At 38.2% G+C, this 17,854-nt stretch overlaps 1 protein-coding gene across 10 annotated transcripts in view; it reads left to right on the forward strand.

Annotated features, from left to right (window-relative positions):
* LOC122548836 (vacuolar protein sorting-associated protein 13B-like) overlaps positions 1-17,854 on the forward strand; it is a 968,370-nt gene that overhangs the window by 200,098 nt on the left and 750,418 nt on the right. For 9 of the 10 annotated variants that reach the window (XM_043687672.1, XM_043687667.1, XM_043687669.1 and 6 more), the window contains exon 16: positions 6,875-6,999. In XM_043687672.1, the coding sequence (XP_043543607.1) occupies positions 6,875-6,999 (125 nt within the window). Of the gene's footprint in view, positions 1-866; positions 900-6,874; positions 7,000-17,854 lie in introns of those variants that run through there. The other variant, XM_043687673.1, reaches the window with a different exon arrangement.

A 17,854-nucleotide genomic window follows, 5' to 3' on the forward strand; every position in this document is an offset into this window, starting at 1 on the left:
GGTTAATGTTTTAAATATTTTTGGCTCATGTAATTGTTGGTTACGTTTGACAGGACCAGCTGAAAAGACTTGTTAAATCTGACCCTTCTGAGGGAGCTGAATTAATAACAGGACAGATACAATGATTGAGTGAATGTGTTTTATTCTGTGTGGAAGTTGAAGCTATGGTACTAAAGTGAAAGCTGTTTTAAACTGTTTCTCTGATGGTCAGTGCTCAGTTGAGAAGCTAAAATATTAAAAGAATTTACTAAAATAGGCAAAAGATTGAAGTGCAGGCAGTACTTTTTTATTGCAGAGGAGTACAGGAGATGAGGTTTTGTGGCACAGAGGTAGTGTAACTTCCTCTGGGTCGGACTACCAAATTCAAGTCACATACCAAGACTTGTTGGCTGTTCTAGCATAGCCAAGCAGGTTCATTGTCAGTCTGCAAATTCATCTTAATATGTTTTGCAGATAGGAAGTGCTGGAAAGTTTCCTGGCTTGCTGTCCTGCAAAAGTCACTGCAATACTTTGCCTGTAAGCATGAACCAATTAAATAGAAGTCCATGGCCCAATTCTTGGAAATGAATTGGAGCAGACAGACATATGATATACAAAACAGAAATAGACCATTTAGCCCAACTAGGCCATGTATGCTCCACATGGGCCTACTGTCATCTCTCCTCATCTATAAATGTTACATAACCTCCTCTCTTCTGCCTTATACACATCTAGTCTTAATCATCGTGTGCTAGCCATCTGAATTAAATTGTGGATAGGGACTTTAGGTTTTCAAGTGCAAAAGGATTACTGTTGTTGATATTTCCCTTTCTGCATTATAGGAACAAGCAACTTTGGTTGATCTTACTCAGAATGTACATGAAAATTTGCATTTTGGAACCATGATGAGACCAATTCATGTGAGCCCCCCTTTAAAACTGCCTTGCAAAAATCAATTCTGTTCAACCTCACCGTAATCTCTCCCACCTGAAAATTTCTAACCAACCTTAAACAAATCTAGTTGAACCTGAGGGATAAGTCAGAAAGAATAGTGGTGGTGGAATAATCCTGTAATTCCAGGATCCTATAAGGAGACCATCTTAACTTCTTTGCCACACTTTCCATGCATCTTCCTTCCTTACATAAACCACTTTGCCCATGTAATAATAGATATTTGATGATTTTGATCCAGAGTACACTTGTCACAAGCACTGTCATGGCTGAACTTCTCAAATCTATACACACCCTCTATGTCGTTGATCATCAGTCAGCAATGAGGAACAAACACTCTGGTCAATATAAAGGGACATGGAAGGCACACTGGATTAGTATTGATCATTTACTGCAGTAGGAGAGAAATTTCCTCAATTGTTTTTCATTGCGTCATTTGATTTTGGACAGGGTAGGAAAAATATTGATCAAACATAGAGAATGATGGAGAAACTCAGCAGGTCTGGCAGCATCTGTGGAGCAGAAATCAATTTTATGTTTCGTGTTCGGTATGACTCCTCTTCAGAACTGAAAGGTTTTGGAAAATTTATTTTATATACTTTAGGCATAGATTGGAGGAAAACTAAGCCAGATGATGTAGAGACCTGGTGCAAAGGACAAAGGAGTTGTCAATTGTGGTGAAAGAGAAAATAATGTAAATTGGTTGTAAATTAAAGGTGAATGAATCCTCTCTACCAAGAGCAAAGTAAACAAGACACCAACAAAGCATGATTGTGTGGAAAATTAAATGTTGTTCTTTGCGCTTTCATTGTGCTTTATTGAAAAATTACAGAAGGCCCAGGACAGACATATTAACACGAGAGCAAGGTGGTTCATTGAAATAGCAAGCAACTGGCAGATCGGGTCATTCCTACGAACAGACTCCTAATGGTTCCTGTTATCAACTTTTCTTTCTCTTCAGCTCACCATTCTCCATGCTTTGACTGTAGCTGCTCTTCTCTCTCCCTGGGCTATTCCTTTCCCCCCGGGAGACAGTGAGGTCTGCAGATGCTGGAGATCAGAGCTGAGAACATGTTGCTGGAAAAATACAGCAGGCCAGGCAGCATCCGAGGAGTAGGAAAGTCGACGTTTTGAGTCGGACCCCTCCCTCATTCCTGATGAAGGGCTCCGGCCCGAAATGTCAACTTTCCTGCTTCTCGGATGCTAGCTGACCTGTGCTTTTCCAGCAACAAACTCTCTACTCATTTGCCTCCCCATCAGCCCCTATCTTCAACATATATACCATCTTTTCCTAGCTACTATAAGTTTTGAAGAAGGCTTACTGGACCTAAAATGTTAACTCTGCTTTCTGCCCACATGCTGCATTTCTCCAACAATTTCTTTTTCTGTGACAGAGTGAAGGTGTTCTACAAAGTATGGAGTCTGCATTTGACAATTAAAGGAGACTGCATTATGAGCTGTGAATGTAATAGGCTAGGTACAAGTAAAGTGCTGCTTCGCCTGGAAGGAGTGTTTGGGCTTTTGACAGTGAGGAGGGAGATTGTGAATGTGCAAGTGTTGCACTTCTGCGATTGCATGGGGAGCTGCCATGGAGGAGTGTTCGGAGTAATAGAGGAGTAGAGCAGAGTGTCATAGAGGGAACAATCCCTGTGGAATGCTGATAGTGGAGGAGAGGACGAAAATGTGTTTGGTGGTGATGTCCTGCTGGTGGTAATGGATGTGGAGACTAGTATAGTGAGAACAAAGGATATGGGGAACCCATTTATCAATCTGGGAAGGATAGGTAGTGGTGAAGGCAGAATTCAGGATATGGGGCAGACATGGCTGAAGACTCTGTCAACCTCAGTAGTTGGAGGGGGTGTGGTGCCTCAGTGGAGGGAAAAGAAGAGGACTTGGAACAATATTGCCACTCTTTCACTATCATTGGATCAAAATTCTGCTCTTCCCGTCCTAACAACAGAGTGGGTGCACTGATAAAAATGAACTGGAGCAGTCCAAAAAAATGGCTCATGACCAATTCTCTGGGAGCAAGAACTCTTGCTGTGAAGTACTTGGTTTTATCATGGAACCTCGTACTTTGTTTGCTTAAAGTGAGTTGAATTGAACACACGTTCTTCTTGATTTGAAATCATTCCATTTATATGAAAGAGCAGTTTTTGAGTCGATAGCTCTATAGGTGGAAAAGATCTCTATAGCCCATCTGCAGCTAGTTTAGACTCCCTGCGGGCACCTTTCCTTTGTACTGTGTTCTCCGATATACAACAGAGTACAAAGTGAAGACGTTAGATGTTTGAAAAGCTTTTCTGTATAAGTTTACGTTGCTTTTTTTGGAACTTGTGCAAGTACAGAGTAGAAAAGTAGTTGCAAACAAGGAAACATTCACAGCAACCCATTGTAGTATTGGTTTACAGTGTTTCTCTTAAAATATTCCTGAATTTTTTTACAGGTCAGTTTGGAAGGATTAGAGAGCAAGGGATTGACAGGGCATGGAGGGTTGGAGATAGCCAGTTTATAATGGTCATGGTGAAAATGGGTGAGTTTGGTTTGAAGAGACCGGTTTTGTGGTGATGTAAACAAAACTGGAACATTGGTTAAACTTTGGCTGGATTGAGGAATCTCCAGCGTTTACCTTACCATGAAATTCAATTTGAGGATTATAGGTTATCTGGTTAGTAAAGGGAAAAAGAATAAACCCAACAACTGACAGTATGTGAGTATCCCCGCTAGGGATAGGCAATACCAAGTTTACCAGTAGTCGCTCACAAATAAACACTCAGCTTTTGTCATTATACAGCATCTGTAAGACCTTTGTATAGGAAAGCTTGCTTGAATTTTGTTTTATTCCAATGAAAGGTGAAATTAAAGTGATATTTTCAGAAACCATATATACTTATGAAATAAAATACTTTGACCTGCCAACTTGCAGACTGTCCTGCTTGATCCTTCCCAACCCTTCCCTTTACAGCTTCTTTTGTTCCTGTGCTTACTTACTCCTTTTTGCTACCCCTCTTGCTTACCCTTCCTCCCCATGGAAAAGGGAAGTGGCAAGCAAAAACGAGTTGGAGATAGGATAGTCTGGTCAGAAGGTCGAAACGTGTGTGAGGGTTGGGAAGCTGGATGAGTGATGAGTAGGAGCGCCAGCAAACAAGATCAGGGATAGGTGTTTTTGGCAAATAGTTGCCAAATATAAAGAGTTAACGGAATGGTATTTACAGGAATGTAGGGATGTCAATTATTTTAACTTAGAAGATAACATCAACATCAGCAAAATGAAGGAGCTTTTCGTTGACTTCAGGAAGTGGAGTGGAAGGCATGCCCTTGTCTGTATTAATGGTGCTGAAGTGGAGATAGTTGAGAGCACCAAGTTCCTGGGAGTGATGATCACCAACATTGGTCCACCCACATTCATGCAACAGTCAAGAGAGCACAACAACGTCTCTACTTCCTCAGCATTACGGAAATTCGGCATGTCCATAATAATTCTTACCAATTTTTATCGATGCATCACAGCGTGGTAATGACAACTGCTCTTCCCAAGACCGCAAGAAACTACAGAGAGGAGTGAACACTGTCCAGTCCAACATGCAAACCAGTCTTTCTTCCAACCACTGACTCCATCTATACTTCCTGTTGCCCCAGGAAAACAACCAACATAATGAAGACCCCTCCCACTCCCCGGTTATATTCTTTGCCACCCTTTTTCGTCAGGCAGAAGGTATAAAAGTTTGAATAAATATACAATCAGATTAAAGAACCGATGTTTTCCTGCTATTTTTAAATGGACCACTCAAATGTAAATGATGTTCTCTCGTTTTCTCTCGCTCTCGCTCTCGCTCTCTCGCTCTCGCTCTCTTGCGCTCTCGCTCTCTCTCGCTCTCTCTCTCCCTTTATGGCTGTAACACACTATTCTGCTACCCTGATGCACTCTGTATGGTACAATCTGCCTGTATGGCACGCAAAAGAACACTTCTCACTATATCTCAGTACATGTGACAACAACAAATCAAAACTATCAGACTGATTGTTGGAAAAATCCATCTGGTTCACTAATGTCCTTTCAGGAAGGAAACTGTTAACCTTACCTGGTCCGGCCTACATGTCATTCCAGATCCACAGTAATAAGGTCGACTCTTAACTACCCTCTGGCCAATTAGGATGGATGCAATAAATGCTGCTTTGCCAGCGGCGCCCTAATCCCATGAATGAATAAAGGAAAAAAAAAAGCTGCTTGTTGAGAAGAGTCTAACATTGTGCCATTGCTTCCTGATTTGATGTCTTATCATAAAGGCTATAGACCAAGTCACTGTATTCTTGTACATTCTTGGTGACTATTTTTACATGCAGCATTAATAAAAGGAAGTCCTAGTATCAAGGAGATCACAAAACTGCAGCAAAAGAACTGTATCGCAGCTTGGCATTCAGGGAGGTACTGAAATCATGTATTGTACATGGTCTGACTATTTGTCCTGAAATTAGATTCAAAGAATTGTAACCTCGCTTTGTGGTTTGGGAGTTTTTGTTTATATTTAAATATTTGTAATTGTTGTTTCAAGCATACACAATGCTAATCTATCAAGCTAGCCTGCACCAAGTTGTGTTAACATAAAAGCTATTGTGGAATTTGTAGCCCATTGCCCTTCTGCCCATAGTGCTATTATTATGATACAAACTTCTTGAAATTATAAAATTGTTACAGCCAGGCACCGATATGATTCATTGCTGCTGCATTTATTTGGATGAGAAGATTTCAATTTCAACCTTGTTCATTCATGAAGAGAATTAAAATCTATTTCTGCTTGATTGGAAAATGTGATGGAGAAGTTGTTAGTAATTATCAAAAATAGTTATAAGAAGCAGCATTGCTATGTTAGGATTCAGTAAAACAATTTTAACTGTTGGGCTTAACTCATTCTCTCATTAGTGTACACAGGTAATGTCTTCAGTGCGTTTGAGCTATTGGGGACTTTAAACACCCAAGCAAGAAGAATGTTCCTTTTTATTTTCAGGCATTGACATTCTTTGCAAATTCTTTTTCCCTATATGAGAAACCTGATCTTTTACAGTAAAGCAACTTTTGGATGATTAGATTGTTTAATAAGTCCCAGCTGAAGTTTAATGCACTGAAATACAATTGTGGAGGTACAGCTGGAATGTCTCGAATATGTCTTAATTGCTTTTTCTCAAATTACAACAAATGCAGATAGCTTTCTGAGCCTATATTAGAAACCTTGTACTCACAATTTCACAAATTTACGTCAATCAAAATGGAAATCAAAGCAAAGTAGTCAAAATTTCTGAAGTTTCCATCAAGTAATACTTTTCTCTTTGTCTTTGACATGACAAAAATGATACCACTTCGCAGGCATAATATTACTGGTAATTGAAACAAAGATTTAAAATTATTTTTGATAAGTCCTATGAAGTTGCTGGGCTGCAGATAAAATTGTTCAAAGCCAGGCATTCTTGGGGAAAAAAAAGTCTAATTTAATCAAAAGGTTATCGTTGGCAGCACAATCATAATTTATTTTGATTTCTTCATTAATTGAGGCATGTGCACTTCTTGCCTTGTCTCATATGATACTGATCCTAATTTTGGATTAATTTGGAATAACGAGAGAACTTTGGAATTTTGTTCCTGTCCCTAATTTATGTCATCCATATTTGTCTGAATCACATCTACCTCAGTTATATGATTATTAAAAACAATTGCATTTTGAATTAACAAGAGACAAAAAGAATAATAAAGCATTTTTTTAAATGTTAAACTTTGTTTAAGGGTCATGACTTTGAGAAGTTAGTCGAACTAGGTGATGATGCAATGATAGGGACAAGTGTTTAGTGTGTTCATTGTAAAGAAAATTGAAGTTGACATGTTTCATCCTGTCTTCATTAAAACTTTTCTTGTTATGTAGTTTTTGATCCTCTCTCCTTTTTGTTATTGCAGATATTTGGTTTCCAGGCAGGCCTGACCTCCTTGGATAGTGAAAGATCATTCTGTCCTCCTGCCCCGGTCATTCCTCCTTTCAGCACAGCCTTTTATGGCAAATTACTTAGACTTCCATCATACTGGTGAGTTGACAGCCATTCAGAATGTGCCAGAGGCTGTTCATTTTACTGTACTATTAGATTGGCCACATGCACTGACATTATTGTATTCATTTGCATTTTCAATGAATAGTTGGCAAATGAAATAAACAAATGGCAAAGTCACTATTTTAATAAATTAGTAAATGTGTTTTTAAATTCATTGGCATTCACTTGGGAATGCTGCCTGAAGTGTTTTCATCAACATGAATTGGAATGTATATGCACTACACATGTCACTGATATTTTATTAGATCTTAATCATCATCTACAGAGTAGAAACTTGCTGTATGCAGTCATGCACTGTTCAGAAAAGAAAATTGCTTCAGTAATATACAGACCATGTCCATCTCCAACACAGCTTGTTGTGTTCTTCAATTCAGCTTTTAAGTACAGGAAGTTTTGGTATAATGCACATTTTGTCAACGCAAATTGGCAATAATGTGATTGAACTGTGGACATTGTTTGGATAACGTGAACTTTTTACTGAATAGGTATAGTGATTTTCTATAGCGGTTTTCCAGAGCATGATTTACGATAGCATGGGGTTGCAGAGGAATGCAACTGTCGAGTTGTAACAGAACAACCTGTACAGAGTTTACCTGTACTATTGAAATGATTATACAAAGATTGTTGCTGAAATATTTACTTGTGAATGAGTGGTCTGCCTTCCTTCATTTCATTTTTCAAGTAAGTCTGTTCTTAATGAAGAGTGCTTTTCGTGGCTCTGTGGAAGTGTAGAAGACGATAGAAATGATAACACAAATGCCCTTAACATGACCTATTTCAGCCAATTTGGTCTGTTTGGGTAGATTCAAAATGAAACCTGAGGAGCTGTGCCATTCCAATCAGGGATTTTGGTCAAGAGTGAAGAACTTTACAGGCTTTTGTGGAATGCATTAAAGAAACTTTGCAAGTATCCAGCGCTTTGCTCAAAAGTCCATTGATTTTGTCCAGGTGCATCTACTTTCCAGCTGGGTAGCACTGGGGAGTAGCAATGAAGAATGACCTCATGATCTCGAGTTCACTCATGACTCCCCTTCTTCCACTATGGCTGAGTTCAACTCGTGTAGGTCAAATCAGTAATTTAACCAAGGGGAATTTCCTGGACTGTACAGTGTTTAACCACAGCTAGTTGCTTTTTAGCCATTTTAACCCACTTAGCCATCTGTGTAGTTTCAAAACTTGTTTTCCAGTGAAATCTTGGGTTTCCTAAAATTCTAGTTTTTTTTCAATTACCGCTGTTCAGGTTTGCCAGGGAATCTCCAGCAGTGTTGACCATAATGTATTTAAAAGCCATGTTTTATTTTAATAAGAATGAAAGCATTATATTATGTAATGAACAATATTCATTTATGTAATGCCAAGGTATATCTATGTGCAGCTGATCTCTGAAAGGCCATAATGGATAATTGCTTTGAGAATAATCGTTTGATTTTCATCTCTGCATGACCTTCTCTTGATAGGTACGAAGTAGTAGAAGGATTGGCAGGCAAATTCTTTTTTCGATTCATTCACAAGTTGTGGGCATTGCTAGGACAGGCTTTATTGTCTGTCCTTACTCGCCCTGGAGAAGATGATCTTCTAGCGTAAACACACTTTCTGTGACTGAAACCAGCATATCACCTACTCTGAGTGAATTTAAGTAACTCTTTGGCTACATAGAATTTAGAACTCGAGTTGAGCTCTGCTCACCAGGATTGTCTGGAGTGGGTGGCCCTCAAACATTTCTGACTCAGGCAGGAATGTCACCAGTATGCCAGATGCCCACTCCTTAATTAGAGGGTGGTGCTTCTTATTGAGAAGAGCTGTTAATTATTGGATTTCTGTTTTTATAATTTAAAGATTGTTTTCATGTGTATCAAAGTACAACATCTGAAATGTGATAGGTTCAGAATACTTACATACTCTGTCACATACTTAGAGATGCTCACTCACACTCACTCTCACTATGTTTTGTTTTAATAATTAAAGGTTGCATGAACTATTGGTAATTTAGTAAAATTGAATTTGGATTTGAATCTATAAGAACCAAAGTGCTTTACTGAAGAATGAATAATGTTTATATTTTAAGTGTTTACAGTTATGTGAGCTACAAGATTTCTGGATTTATTCTACCATTAAAAACACAATATTTAATTGTGTCAAATAAAAACTCTAGACTTGGCATAAATCTATATGGTCTATTCAAACATAGCAGTATTTGAGGAGGTAATTTGGTGGAGCCTTGTTATTTCTCCAACTATTGGTTGTTTTCAGCACAAACAAAAACCTGGGGTGCATGATGGATTGACTAGTTGAATTGCTTCACTTTTAAATTAAGAAAATAGAGTAGACTTAATGAAACTTTTTAACAGGAGGTTGATTGCCCCATTCCTACTACCATAAAGTCTGTTTGAACACTTCAGAGTACTAGGGTGTAAATTTTAACCTGAAATGATGTGATTGGTTCACAGATTCTTTGTGTGTTACTTGTGTTGGACACCAATCAACATTAGGCATTTAAATAAAATTATTCAAATATTGTCATTTTATTACTGCAAAGGGTTAGTTAGATATTAAAGTTTTATATATATGTATATATATATATATCTCCAAGGATCTTTTACTTATTAAAATTAAGATGACAGAACCTTTATATTGAAGAGATCAGGAGAAATTATTTTGTGAATTCTTGGATTTTTCTACCTCGGGGAGCTGTGGAAGCTTGGTCATTGAGTGTTTACAGCAGATATTGACGTATTTCTAAATACCAATAATGTAAAGGCATATGGAGATAATGTGGCGATAAAGCATTGAGGTAGAAGATCTGTCATAACCATATTGAATGGTAAAAAAGGCTGTTCGTGTTCCTAGGAGAAAGTGAAGACTGCACATGGTGGAGATGAGTTGAGAGTGTGGTGCCAGAAAAGCACAGCAGGTCAGGTAGCATCCGAGGAGCAGAATAATAGACATTTTTGGCATGAAGGGCTTGTGCCTGAAACATTGATTGGATTAGATTAGATTACTTAGATTACTTAGTGTGGAAACGGGCCCTTCAGCCCAACAAGTCCACACCGATCCGCCACCCACCCAGACCCATTCCCCTACGTTTACCCCTTCACCTAACACTACAGGCAATTTAGCATGGCCAATTCACCTAACCTGCGCATTTTTGGACTGTGGGAGGAAACCGGAGCACCCAGAGGAAACCCACGCAGACACTGGGAGAATGTGCAAACTCCACACAGTCAGTCGCCTGAGGCGGGAATTGAACCCGGGTCTCTGGTGCTGTGAGGCAGCAGTGCTAACCACTGTGCCACCATCCCAACCCTCATTCTCCTGCTTCTTGAAAGCTGCCTGACCTGCTGTGCTTACCAGCTCCACACTCTTGACTCAGTTCTCGTTCCTGCATTCCTATGAACCAAAGTAGATGGAGCTGAGAGACAGAGAAGCCATAAGCTAATTGCTCTCAAGAGAAACTGCCTTTTGGGGCTGAATTGTCAATGTTACCTGTGCATCTGGATAAGACAGGAACCTGGGTTGGAGAAAACAGCTAATACAAATATGATCAGATCAATGTCTTTGTTCTATGCTTTAATTCCTATGATTCAACTTGAATGGTAGCAGTTAACATTGGTAGCCAGGTGGTGGTGTCTTAGTTGCTGGTTGGAAATTTATTCACCAGATGGTGGTGGTGCATGGAGAATTGAGACAAATGTAATTATATAATAATGTGTAAAATAATGCTCTGTAAAAAGTCTCTTGTCAGGTTGTCAGTTGGATTATTGAAGTTCATAGACTTTTTTCACAAAAACAGATGATTGAAGGACTTAGAAGTACACTTTTTATGCACCTGTTTTCATTTGAGCCTTTTAAAATTTGCTTTGCTCTTGATCTTGATAGTGTCAAGATAATGAAAAGTTGACTATGAAAAGATTACTAGAATTTCATGTCTGGAAGCTATTCTTGCATGATGAACTATACAGATGAACGATGAGGGCTGAAAAAGCAAGTTACTTCAGAAGAATGTGTTGCTCTTAGCACCCTGAACTTCGTTTTGGATTAGTGATATTGGGATATTTTTGCTTTAGTGTACATTCCAATAAGCATAATGAAAATAAACTTCTCAAGATATTGGGCTAGATTACCTTTTGCTTTTTTTTTGAAGATCACAAGTGAGATTCACATTCTGAGTTGCTAAGTTGGTCAAATTCACAAGTAACCTGCATCCTTTGCTACAGCTTTTAGTTGTGAGTTCTTCTAATTCTTAATGTTATGTTTCCATACATTGTTTCCCCTTCACAATGATCACTTAAGTGCTGTGGTTCTACTGACTCTCAAAGCTCTTGAATATCCTGATCAAGTAACATTCTTTATTATTGTGTTTACAGGTAGTGAGGCTTGGTGTACTATGTGTCATTTAACAACGAGCCTTTGATATCATCATATTGAGTTGTACAACACTGAAACAGACCCTTTTGTCCAACTCATCTATGCTGACCAGATATCCCACACTGATCTAGTCCCATTTGCCAGCATTTGACCAATATCCTTCTAAACCCTGTACCCATTCATGTACTCATTCAGGTGCCTTTTAAATCTTGTAATTATACCTGCCCGCACCACTTCCTCTGGCAGTTCGTTCCAAACACGTGCCTCCCTATCTGTGAAAATTTGCCTCTCAGGCTCCTTTTAAATCTTTCCCGTTAGAATTATGCCCTATAATTTTGGACTCCCCGACCCTGGAAAAAAGACCTTGGCTATTCACCATATCCATGCCCCTCATGACGCTCCAGGGAAAAAAGCCCCAGCCCATAGGCTCAAACCCTCCAATCCTGGCAATATTCTTGTAAATTTTTTCTGAACATTTTCAAGTTTAACAACTAAAGCAGCGAGACCAGAACTGAGCGAAGTATTCCAAAAGTGGCCTCACCAATGTCCTGTATTGCTGCAACATGACCATCCAACTCCTATGCTGAAAAGTTCTGAACAATGAAGTGTACCAAATGCCACCTTTGCCACCCAATCAACACTTTCAAGGAACTATGCACCTGCATCACCAAGTCTTTTTGCTCAGCACTACTTCCCAAGGCTCTGTCATTAAACTGTATAAGTCCTGCCCTGGTTTGCCTTACCAAAATGCAACATCTTACATTTATCTAAATTAAACTCCATCTGCCATTCCTTGGCCCATTAGCCCATTAGCCCATCTGACAAAGGCCCTGTTGTACTCTGAGATAACCATCTTCACTATCCACTACATCATCAATTTTGATGATCATTTGCCAACTTATTATACCTTCTGTATTTGCATCCAAATCATTTATATAAATGATGAAAAGCACCGATATTTGCGGCACACTGGTCACAAGCCTCCAGTCTGAAAAACAACCCTCCACCACCACCCTCTGACTCCTAATTTCAAGCCAATTTTGTATCCAATTGGCTAGCTCCCCCAGGATTCCTTGTGATCACATTGTTGATCGCCTTAATGAAGTCCATGTAGACAATGTCTACTACTCTATATTCTTCAGTCTTGTTTGTGACATCTTCAAAAAACTCAATCAAATTAGTTATTTAAATAGATAGATGAACTCATCTACATTTTTGCCCAAAAACACACACACTTTTGGCCAACTGCAGTACCTCCGTGATTAATTGAAGTTATTATTTGAGACTTATGACAGTGCACCTGTTGCTGCTGAAGATCTATGACTAAAATAATTAGAGTGATGTAGCAAAGCTTTGTGTAACATTTCTCATGTATTGGGCAATATTATCTATTGTTTATAAGGTATTGCATTTGGTCCAGGTGATAGTGCTCTCATCATTGTATCAGAAGGTCATGGTTCAAACTCCACTCCAGGACTTGAGCATGTTATTGAAGCTGATTCTTTCATACAGAAGTGCATTGATAGAGGGACTATTTATTGGAAGACACTTAAATCTGTTCTGAAAGGATGGTTTAAAAAAGATCTCAGGCTACTTTTCAAAGAACAGCAGAGCTTTTCTGCAAGTCTGGTCAACATTCATTTCTTGGGAAATGTCTCAAACGATTTACCTGCTCACATTTCTGGTTATGGTTTCTTGCCTTATACAGTATTTTTTCTGTTACAGTTCCCTGTGTTACAGAGTATTTAGTGTAACACTTTATTGTTACTTGTATTTCTGAAAATGCAGTAAGATGTAGATAAGTCACCATAATACAGTGCCATTTTAATTATAGAAATTTAAAAAAAAAAATATTGAGACAAAGTTAAGGCAAAGTTCATCTTCCGTTTCCTCCTCGGCTCCTGGGTATCTGAAGTGGCTACGGGTTGCCACCGCTGAAGCTGTCTCTGAGGCCACCAAAGCAAGGACAGCCACCGAAAGTACTCTGTTATATATGCACTGTTTTTGGGACCCTGTCTCAGAGAAATGAAACAAGAGAAGACAATGTCTAGATCCATGGTCTTTTGCAACACTGTATGTTAGCAAAGAGTGGCAAATGTGTTTCCTCCAAGTCCAGCAAAGTCGACACATTTTCCCGCTTGAACACTAAACTCCCCATTAACAACATCTGCCATTCCAAGGCTTTCAGATTCTTCCCTTGCCCAATCTCTGACTTTCTAAGATAGTCTATTTCCATTTGTTTCCTGCGGCTCACTATCCTAACTTGTAGTAGCTGGGGGTAGAAATCACAAAGCTTATCTGAACCTTTTCTGGAGCGTTTGTGGATAAATAGGCAAGAGGCCTATGAATCAGGCTGATGGGGAATCAGTTTTGAAAACTACTGAAAACTGTACTGCAGACTTTCATGACCATAACTTCTTCCCCACCATATTTAGAACTCTTTGAGGAGAAAGTGAGGTCTGCAGATGCTGGAGATCAGAGCTGAAAATGTGTTGCTGGAAAAGCGCAGCAGGTCAGGCAGCATCCAGGGAACAGGAGAATCGACGTTTCGGGCATAAGCCCTTCTTCAGGAACTGTTTCACTAAGTTTTGGGGCCACAGCATCAACTAAATGAATTCCTTCTAATATTCTTCCAGCATACCAAATTTTGCTTTGTTGATGTCCTTAAATTCAGCCATAAATGTTAACTTGAATCCGCTCCTCCTAACCAAATTCATAATTGTAAATACTTTTATTCTGCCTCAGTCTTTTCAAGAAAGAAAAGATTGTTTACATTTAATCATAAATGAGCAATCCAGAAGTTCTGAATTCAGATTCAATTTAGCAGCTTGTGAAAAGAAATTGAATAAATTTTATAATTTGTGGTTTGTTATCAGGAATATCATAGAACTCAGCTGATTCACTAATGTCCTAAGGAATATACATTGTGTTAAGAGATGAACCCAGTTCCAGGAAAAGAACCTGAATTTAACAGTGAAGCATGAGAAAATAAAGAAAAATAACTTAGGAGCTTTCAGTTCTAAAATATTTGTAATCAGATGGAAATACTTTTTATTAGGCAAAATGAATGAAGGAAAAAAGAAGGAAGAGGTCTGATATTTGTTTTCGACATGGTAAGTAGTTTAATGTTAAGGCAAGACTGCTATTGACTTAATCACGGAAAGAAATTATGCAAGTGAGGAAAAGGGGGAATGTAATACTCATTGCTGTGTTGGAAAAAGCTGTTTTTGCCAGACAATGTTCTCATAAATTATAAAGTTCTCTCTTTCTCTGTTCATTGGTAATCAAATTTTCTGTATAGCCTTCGTGAAGAATGATGAGGCCTCAGGTTAATACCTTCTCTGGAGCACAGTGGTACACACTTTCAGTACCTCTTGGAAGTTCAGTCTAATTGATGTGTTCAAAACTTGCATTGGGGCTTGAATTGACAGTCTGCTGACTTGGGGGGTAAAAGAGTGAGAACAGGCCTGCTCATTGCTCCTTTTCTGCCTCACTGTCTGGTTTTGCCTTGGTGACTCTTAAGTGCTTTGGAATATTTTTTCTGTTTTAAAGGTGTTACATAAATCTTCGTTCATATTGTGTGGTTTAAACCCATAAATATGTACATGCACCGAAATTTATTTTTATAAAGAATTTTTAAATTGTGTTCTGTTAGACAATGCAGCTATCATACTATTAATTTATATGATCCAGTGAAAAGTTCTAAGACAGAGCAAAATAGATTCTTGTTAAGTAAGGGGGGGGTTAAAGGTTATTGGGAGTGGATGGAAATGTAGACTTGAAGTTCCAACTAGATCAACATGATCTTAGTGAATGCTGGGTGCAGGCTTGAGGGGCTGAATGACCTCTTTTATGTTAAAAGAAATTGGACAGATTTTCTGCAAAAATCATAATTCGAAACCAAAATTGTTAGCTAGAATGTAAATTAATGGAGATGATGAAATGGAATACTTGGCGTATACTCTTTCATAATTATGATTGAGTTGGTAAGGTATTTATGAATATCATAGAATATCACAGCACTGAAGAAAGCCACTGGGCCCATCTGTGCTGGCTCTCTGAAAGAACTGCGCATTAGTTCCACTCCATGCTCATTTGCCATAGTCTGGCACATTTTAATGCATTTTATGTATTCTAAATATATATATATTTTTAAAATTAGATGGTGTGTAGGTGAAATATTTGTTTAAATTTGTGACTCACACACCGTAACTTAACTTTGCCACATAAATTTTTTTTATGTGGCAATCCTTGGGGATTCAAAACACTCCTGGTGGAATGTTAGACTGTGACTTCATAAATCTCTCTCTGTTGTGCTCTTATTTCCTTTCGTTATGTTCCTTCTTGGAACAGCTGCGTAATTTGAATAAGTAAATGGACTACTCACTGAAGCGACCAGGTTCATTATGTGCAGTTCATAACCTGTAATGAACGGAGTAGCACTACAAATAACATAGGTGTGAATAGGAGTAAATAAAAGTCCAGCTGAAATGAATCAAACTTCATCTGAATTGTATAAAACTCAGCATGCATGTTTTGGCCCATGCAGGGAGAGGAAGAGATATTCTACCTGCAGCACTGGTATTACCATTAAACCATAACTCCCTTTTAAAATGCCCATCTGGATAACATTGATACCTTGAATTATGAATGAGTCAAAAAAATCCCTTGAAGTCTCTCCACCTGATGCATTGTTTTTCCCCTCTGAAAATGAAAAAAATATATAATTTTTATAAAACCTAGAATTACAGAAACATTTGCTTTGTGTTTAACTGCCTTTCCAGCCAATGTTTTTGTCTTTAAATGAGAGATTAAAGAGACCTTTACATGATGCACTACATTTTTTGCAATTATAATTAAGGTCAATTGGAAGTATTGCTTTTATGTAGTCTTCATTATTGAAATAAGCGTGCTTTGATTTGTTCAATTTATTTACGCGAGAGATTTTTATGATTCAATATATTGAGTTATAATGGCAACTAATGCACTTTGTCTGTATGTGAGTGTTTAAAGAAAATGTGGTATGACCGTCTAAAATGATCGAAGCTAATTTGAAGAGAATGCAAGTACTATTTGAATTCCACCTGTGCTTGCAAGCTTCCAATCATCTTTCATAAAATTATTTGTACTTCACTGCAGTCCAATTAAAACCGTGTAGTCGTAGTTCAAATTGAAAAGGCAGCCATCCAAATTGGAACCAGCTACTATGATCAGTGTAACCTGCCTTCTGCTTAAATAGCACTGCAACATGAATTCATTGGTAAAAGTGAACCATTCAGATGGCCAACTTGTGTGACTTTTAAATTTTCATCTGTCCACAGAAGATCTACTTTCATAAATAGCATTTGTCAAGGGCTGCTCATTAAAAATGGAGACTAAATGGTTCATAGCATGATTTTGAATAGGAGTAGTGTTACTTGCATAATGATTGCAGTGGGTCATGGAACTAACTTCCACTCTTCAAAATGTTATACTCATCCTCATTCTGCCAAAAGAGCCAGACATACATACCTCTAAAGTTTTATAAAGGAAAGCCCAAAATTCTGAATGCACAGGGAGTGGCTTGTCTTGAATATGGTTTGGTTTAAGCTGAGAAATAGGTTTTGAGGTGGCCAGAAACATGTCAACAGAACAGATTGATCAGCACCATTGTGTGTGCTATTTCTGGATATACGTTCCAAATGTTGAATTGGAATCCATTCAGTTAAGGTTTTGGACTAATTGAGTCCAGAGGTATAAAAGCATGAATGAGTGTTTCAGTGGGAGATATTTGGAAGTACAGAAGAAAATTGATGTGATCACAGGTAGAGAATATGTGGTTTTGGCGACATTGATGATATGGTACTGGAATATCAGTATTGGGACAAATAAGATGCCAAAATGATTAAAAATAAAGATTTCTGTTTACATAGCTTCTTCCAAGTCCTTACTACATGATAGCAAGTCATGTTTAATATAGTCATTGATGGTAAAAGGAACTGGTGGAGGCTGGTACAATTGCAATATTTAAAAGGCATTTGGATGGGTATATGAATAGGAAGAGTTTGGAGGGATATGGGCTGGGTGCTGGCAGGTGGGACTAGATTGGGATGGGATATCTGGTTGGCGTGGATGGGTTGGACCGAAGGGTCTGTTTCCATGCTATACATCTCTATGACTCAATAAGACAAGTATTTCAACTTCAATTTTTGGATTACTAATTTGACATTGAGTTGATTGTCTACAAAATGATACTTGTCTCACGAGTCAATTTATTCTAAAGCAGAATTAGATCTATATTCTATAATTGGTAATTTCTTGCCCCTAAACTTTGTATCAGATAATTTAGCAATATCATCCCATTAATTTGGAGTTTTTTTCTTTAATTTGTTCGAACATGACTAGTCTTATCAGCAAACTTTTCATTCCTGTGCATGAAATTGTCTTGTGTGATTCAAAACAATGAATCAGTATAAGCTGTGGCTCA

This window comes from Chiloscyllium plagiosum, chromosome 4 (genome assembly GCF_004010195.1).
Source record: "Chiloscyllium plagiosum isolate BGI_BamShark_2017 chromosome 4, ASM401019v2, whole genome shotgun sequence".
In the NCBI taxonomy this organism is placed as follows: Eukaryota; Metazoa; Chordata; class Chondrichthyes; order Orectolobiformes; family Hemiscylliidae; genus Chiloscyllium; species Chiloscyllium plagiosum.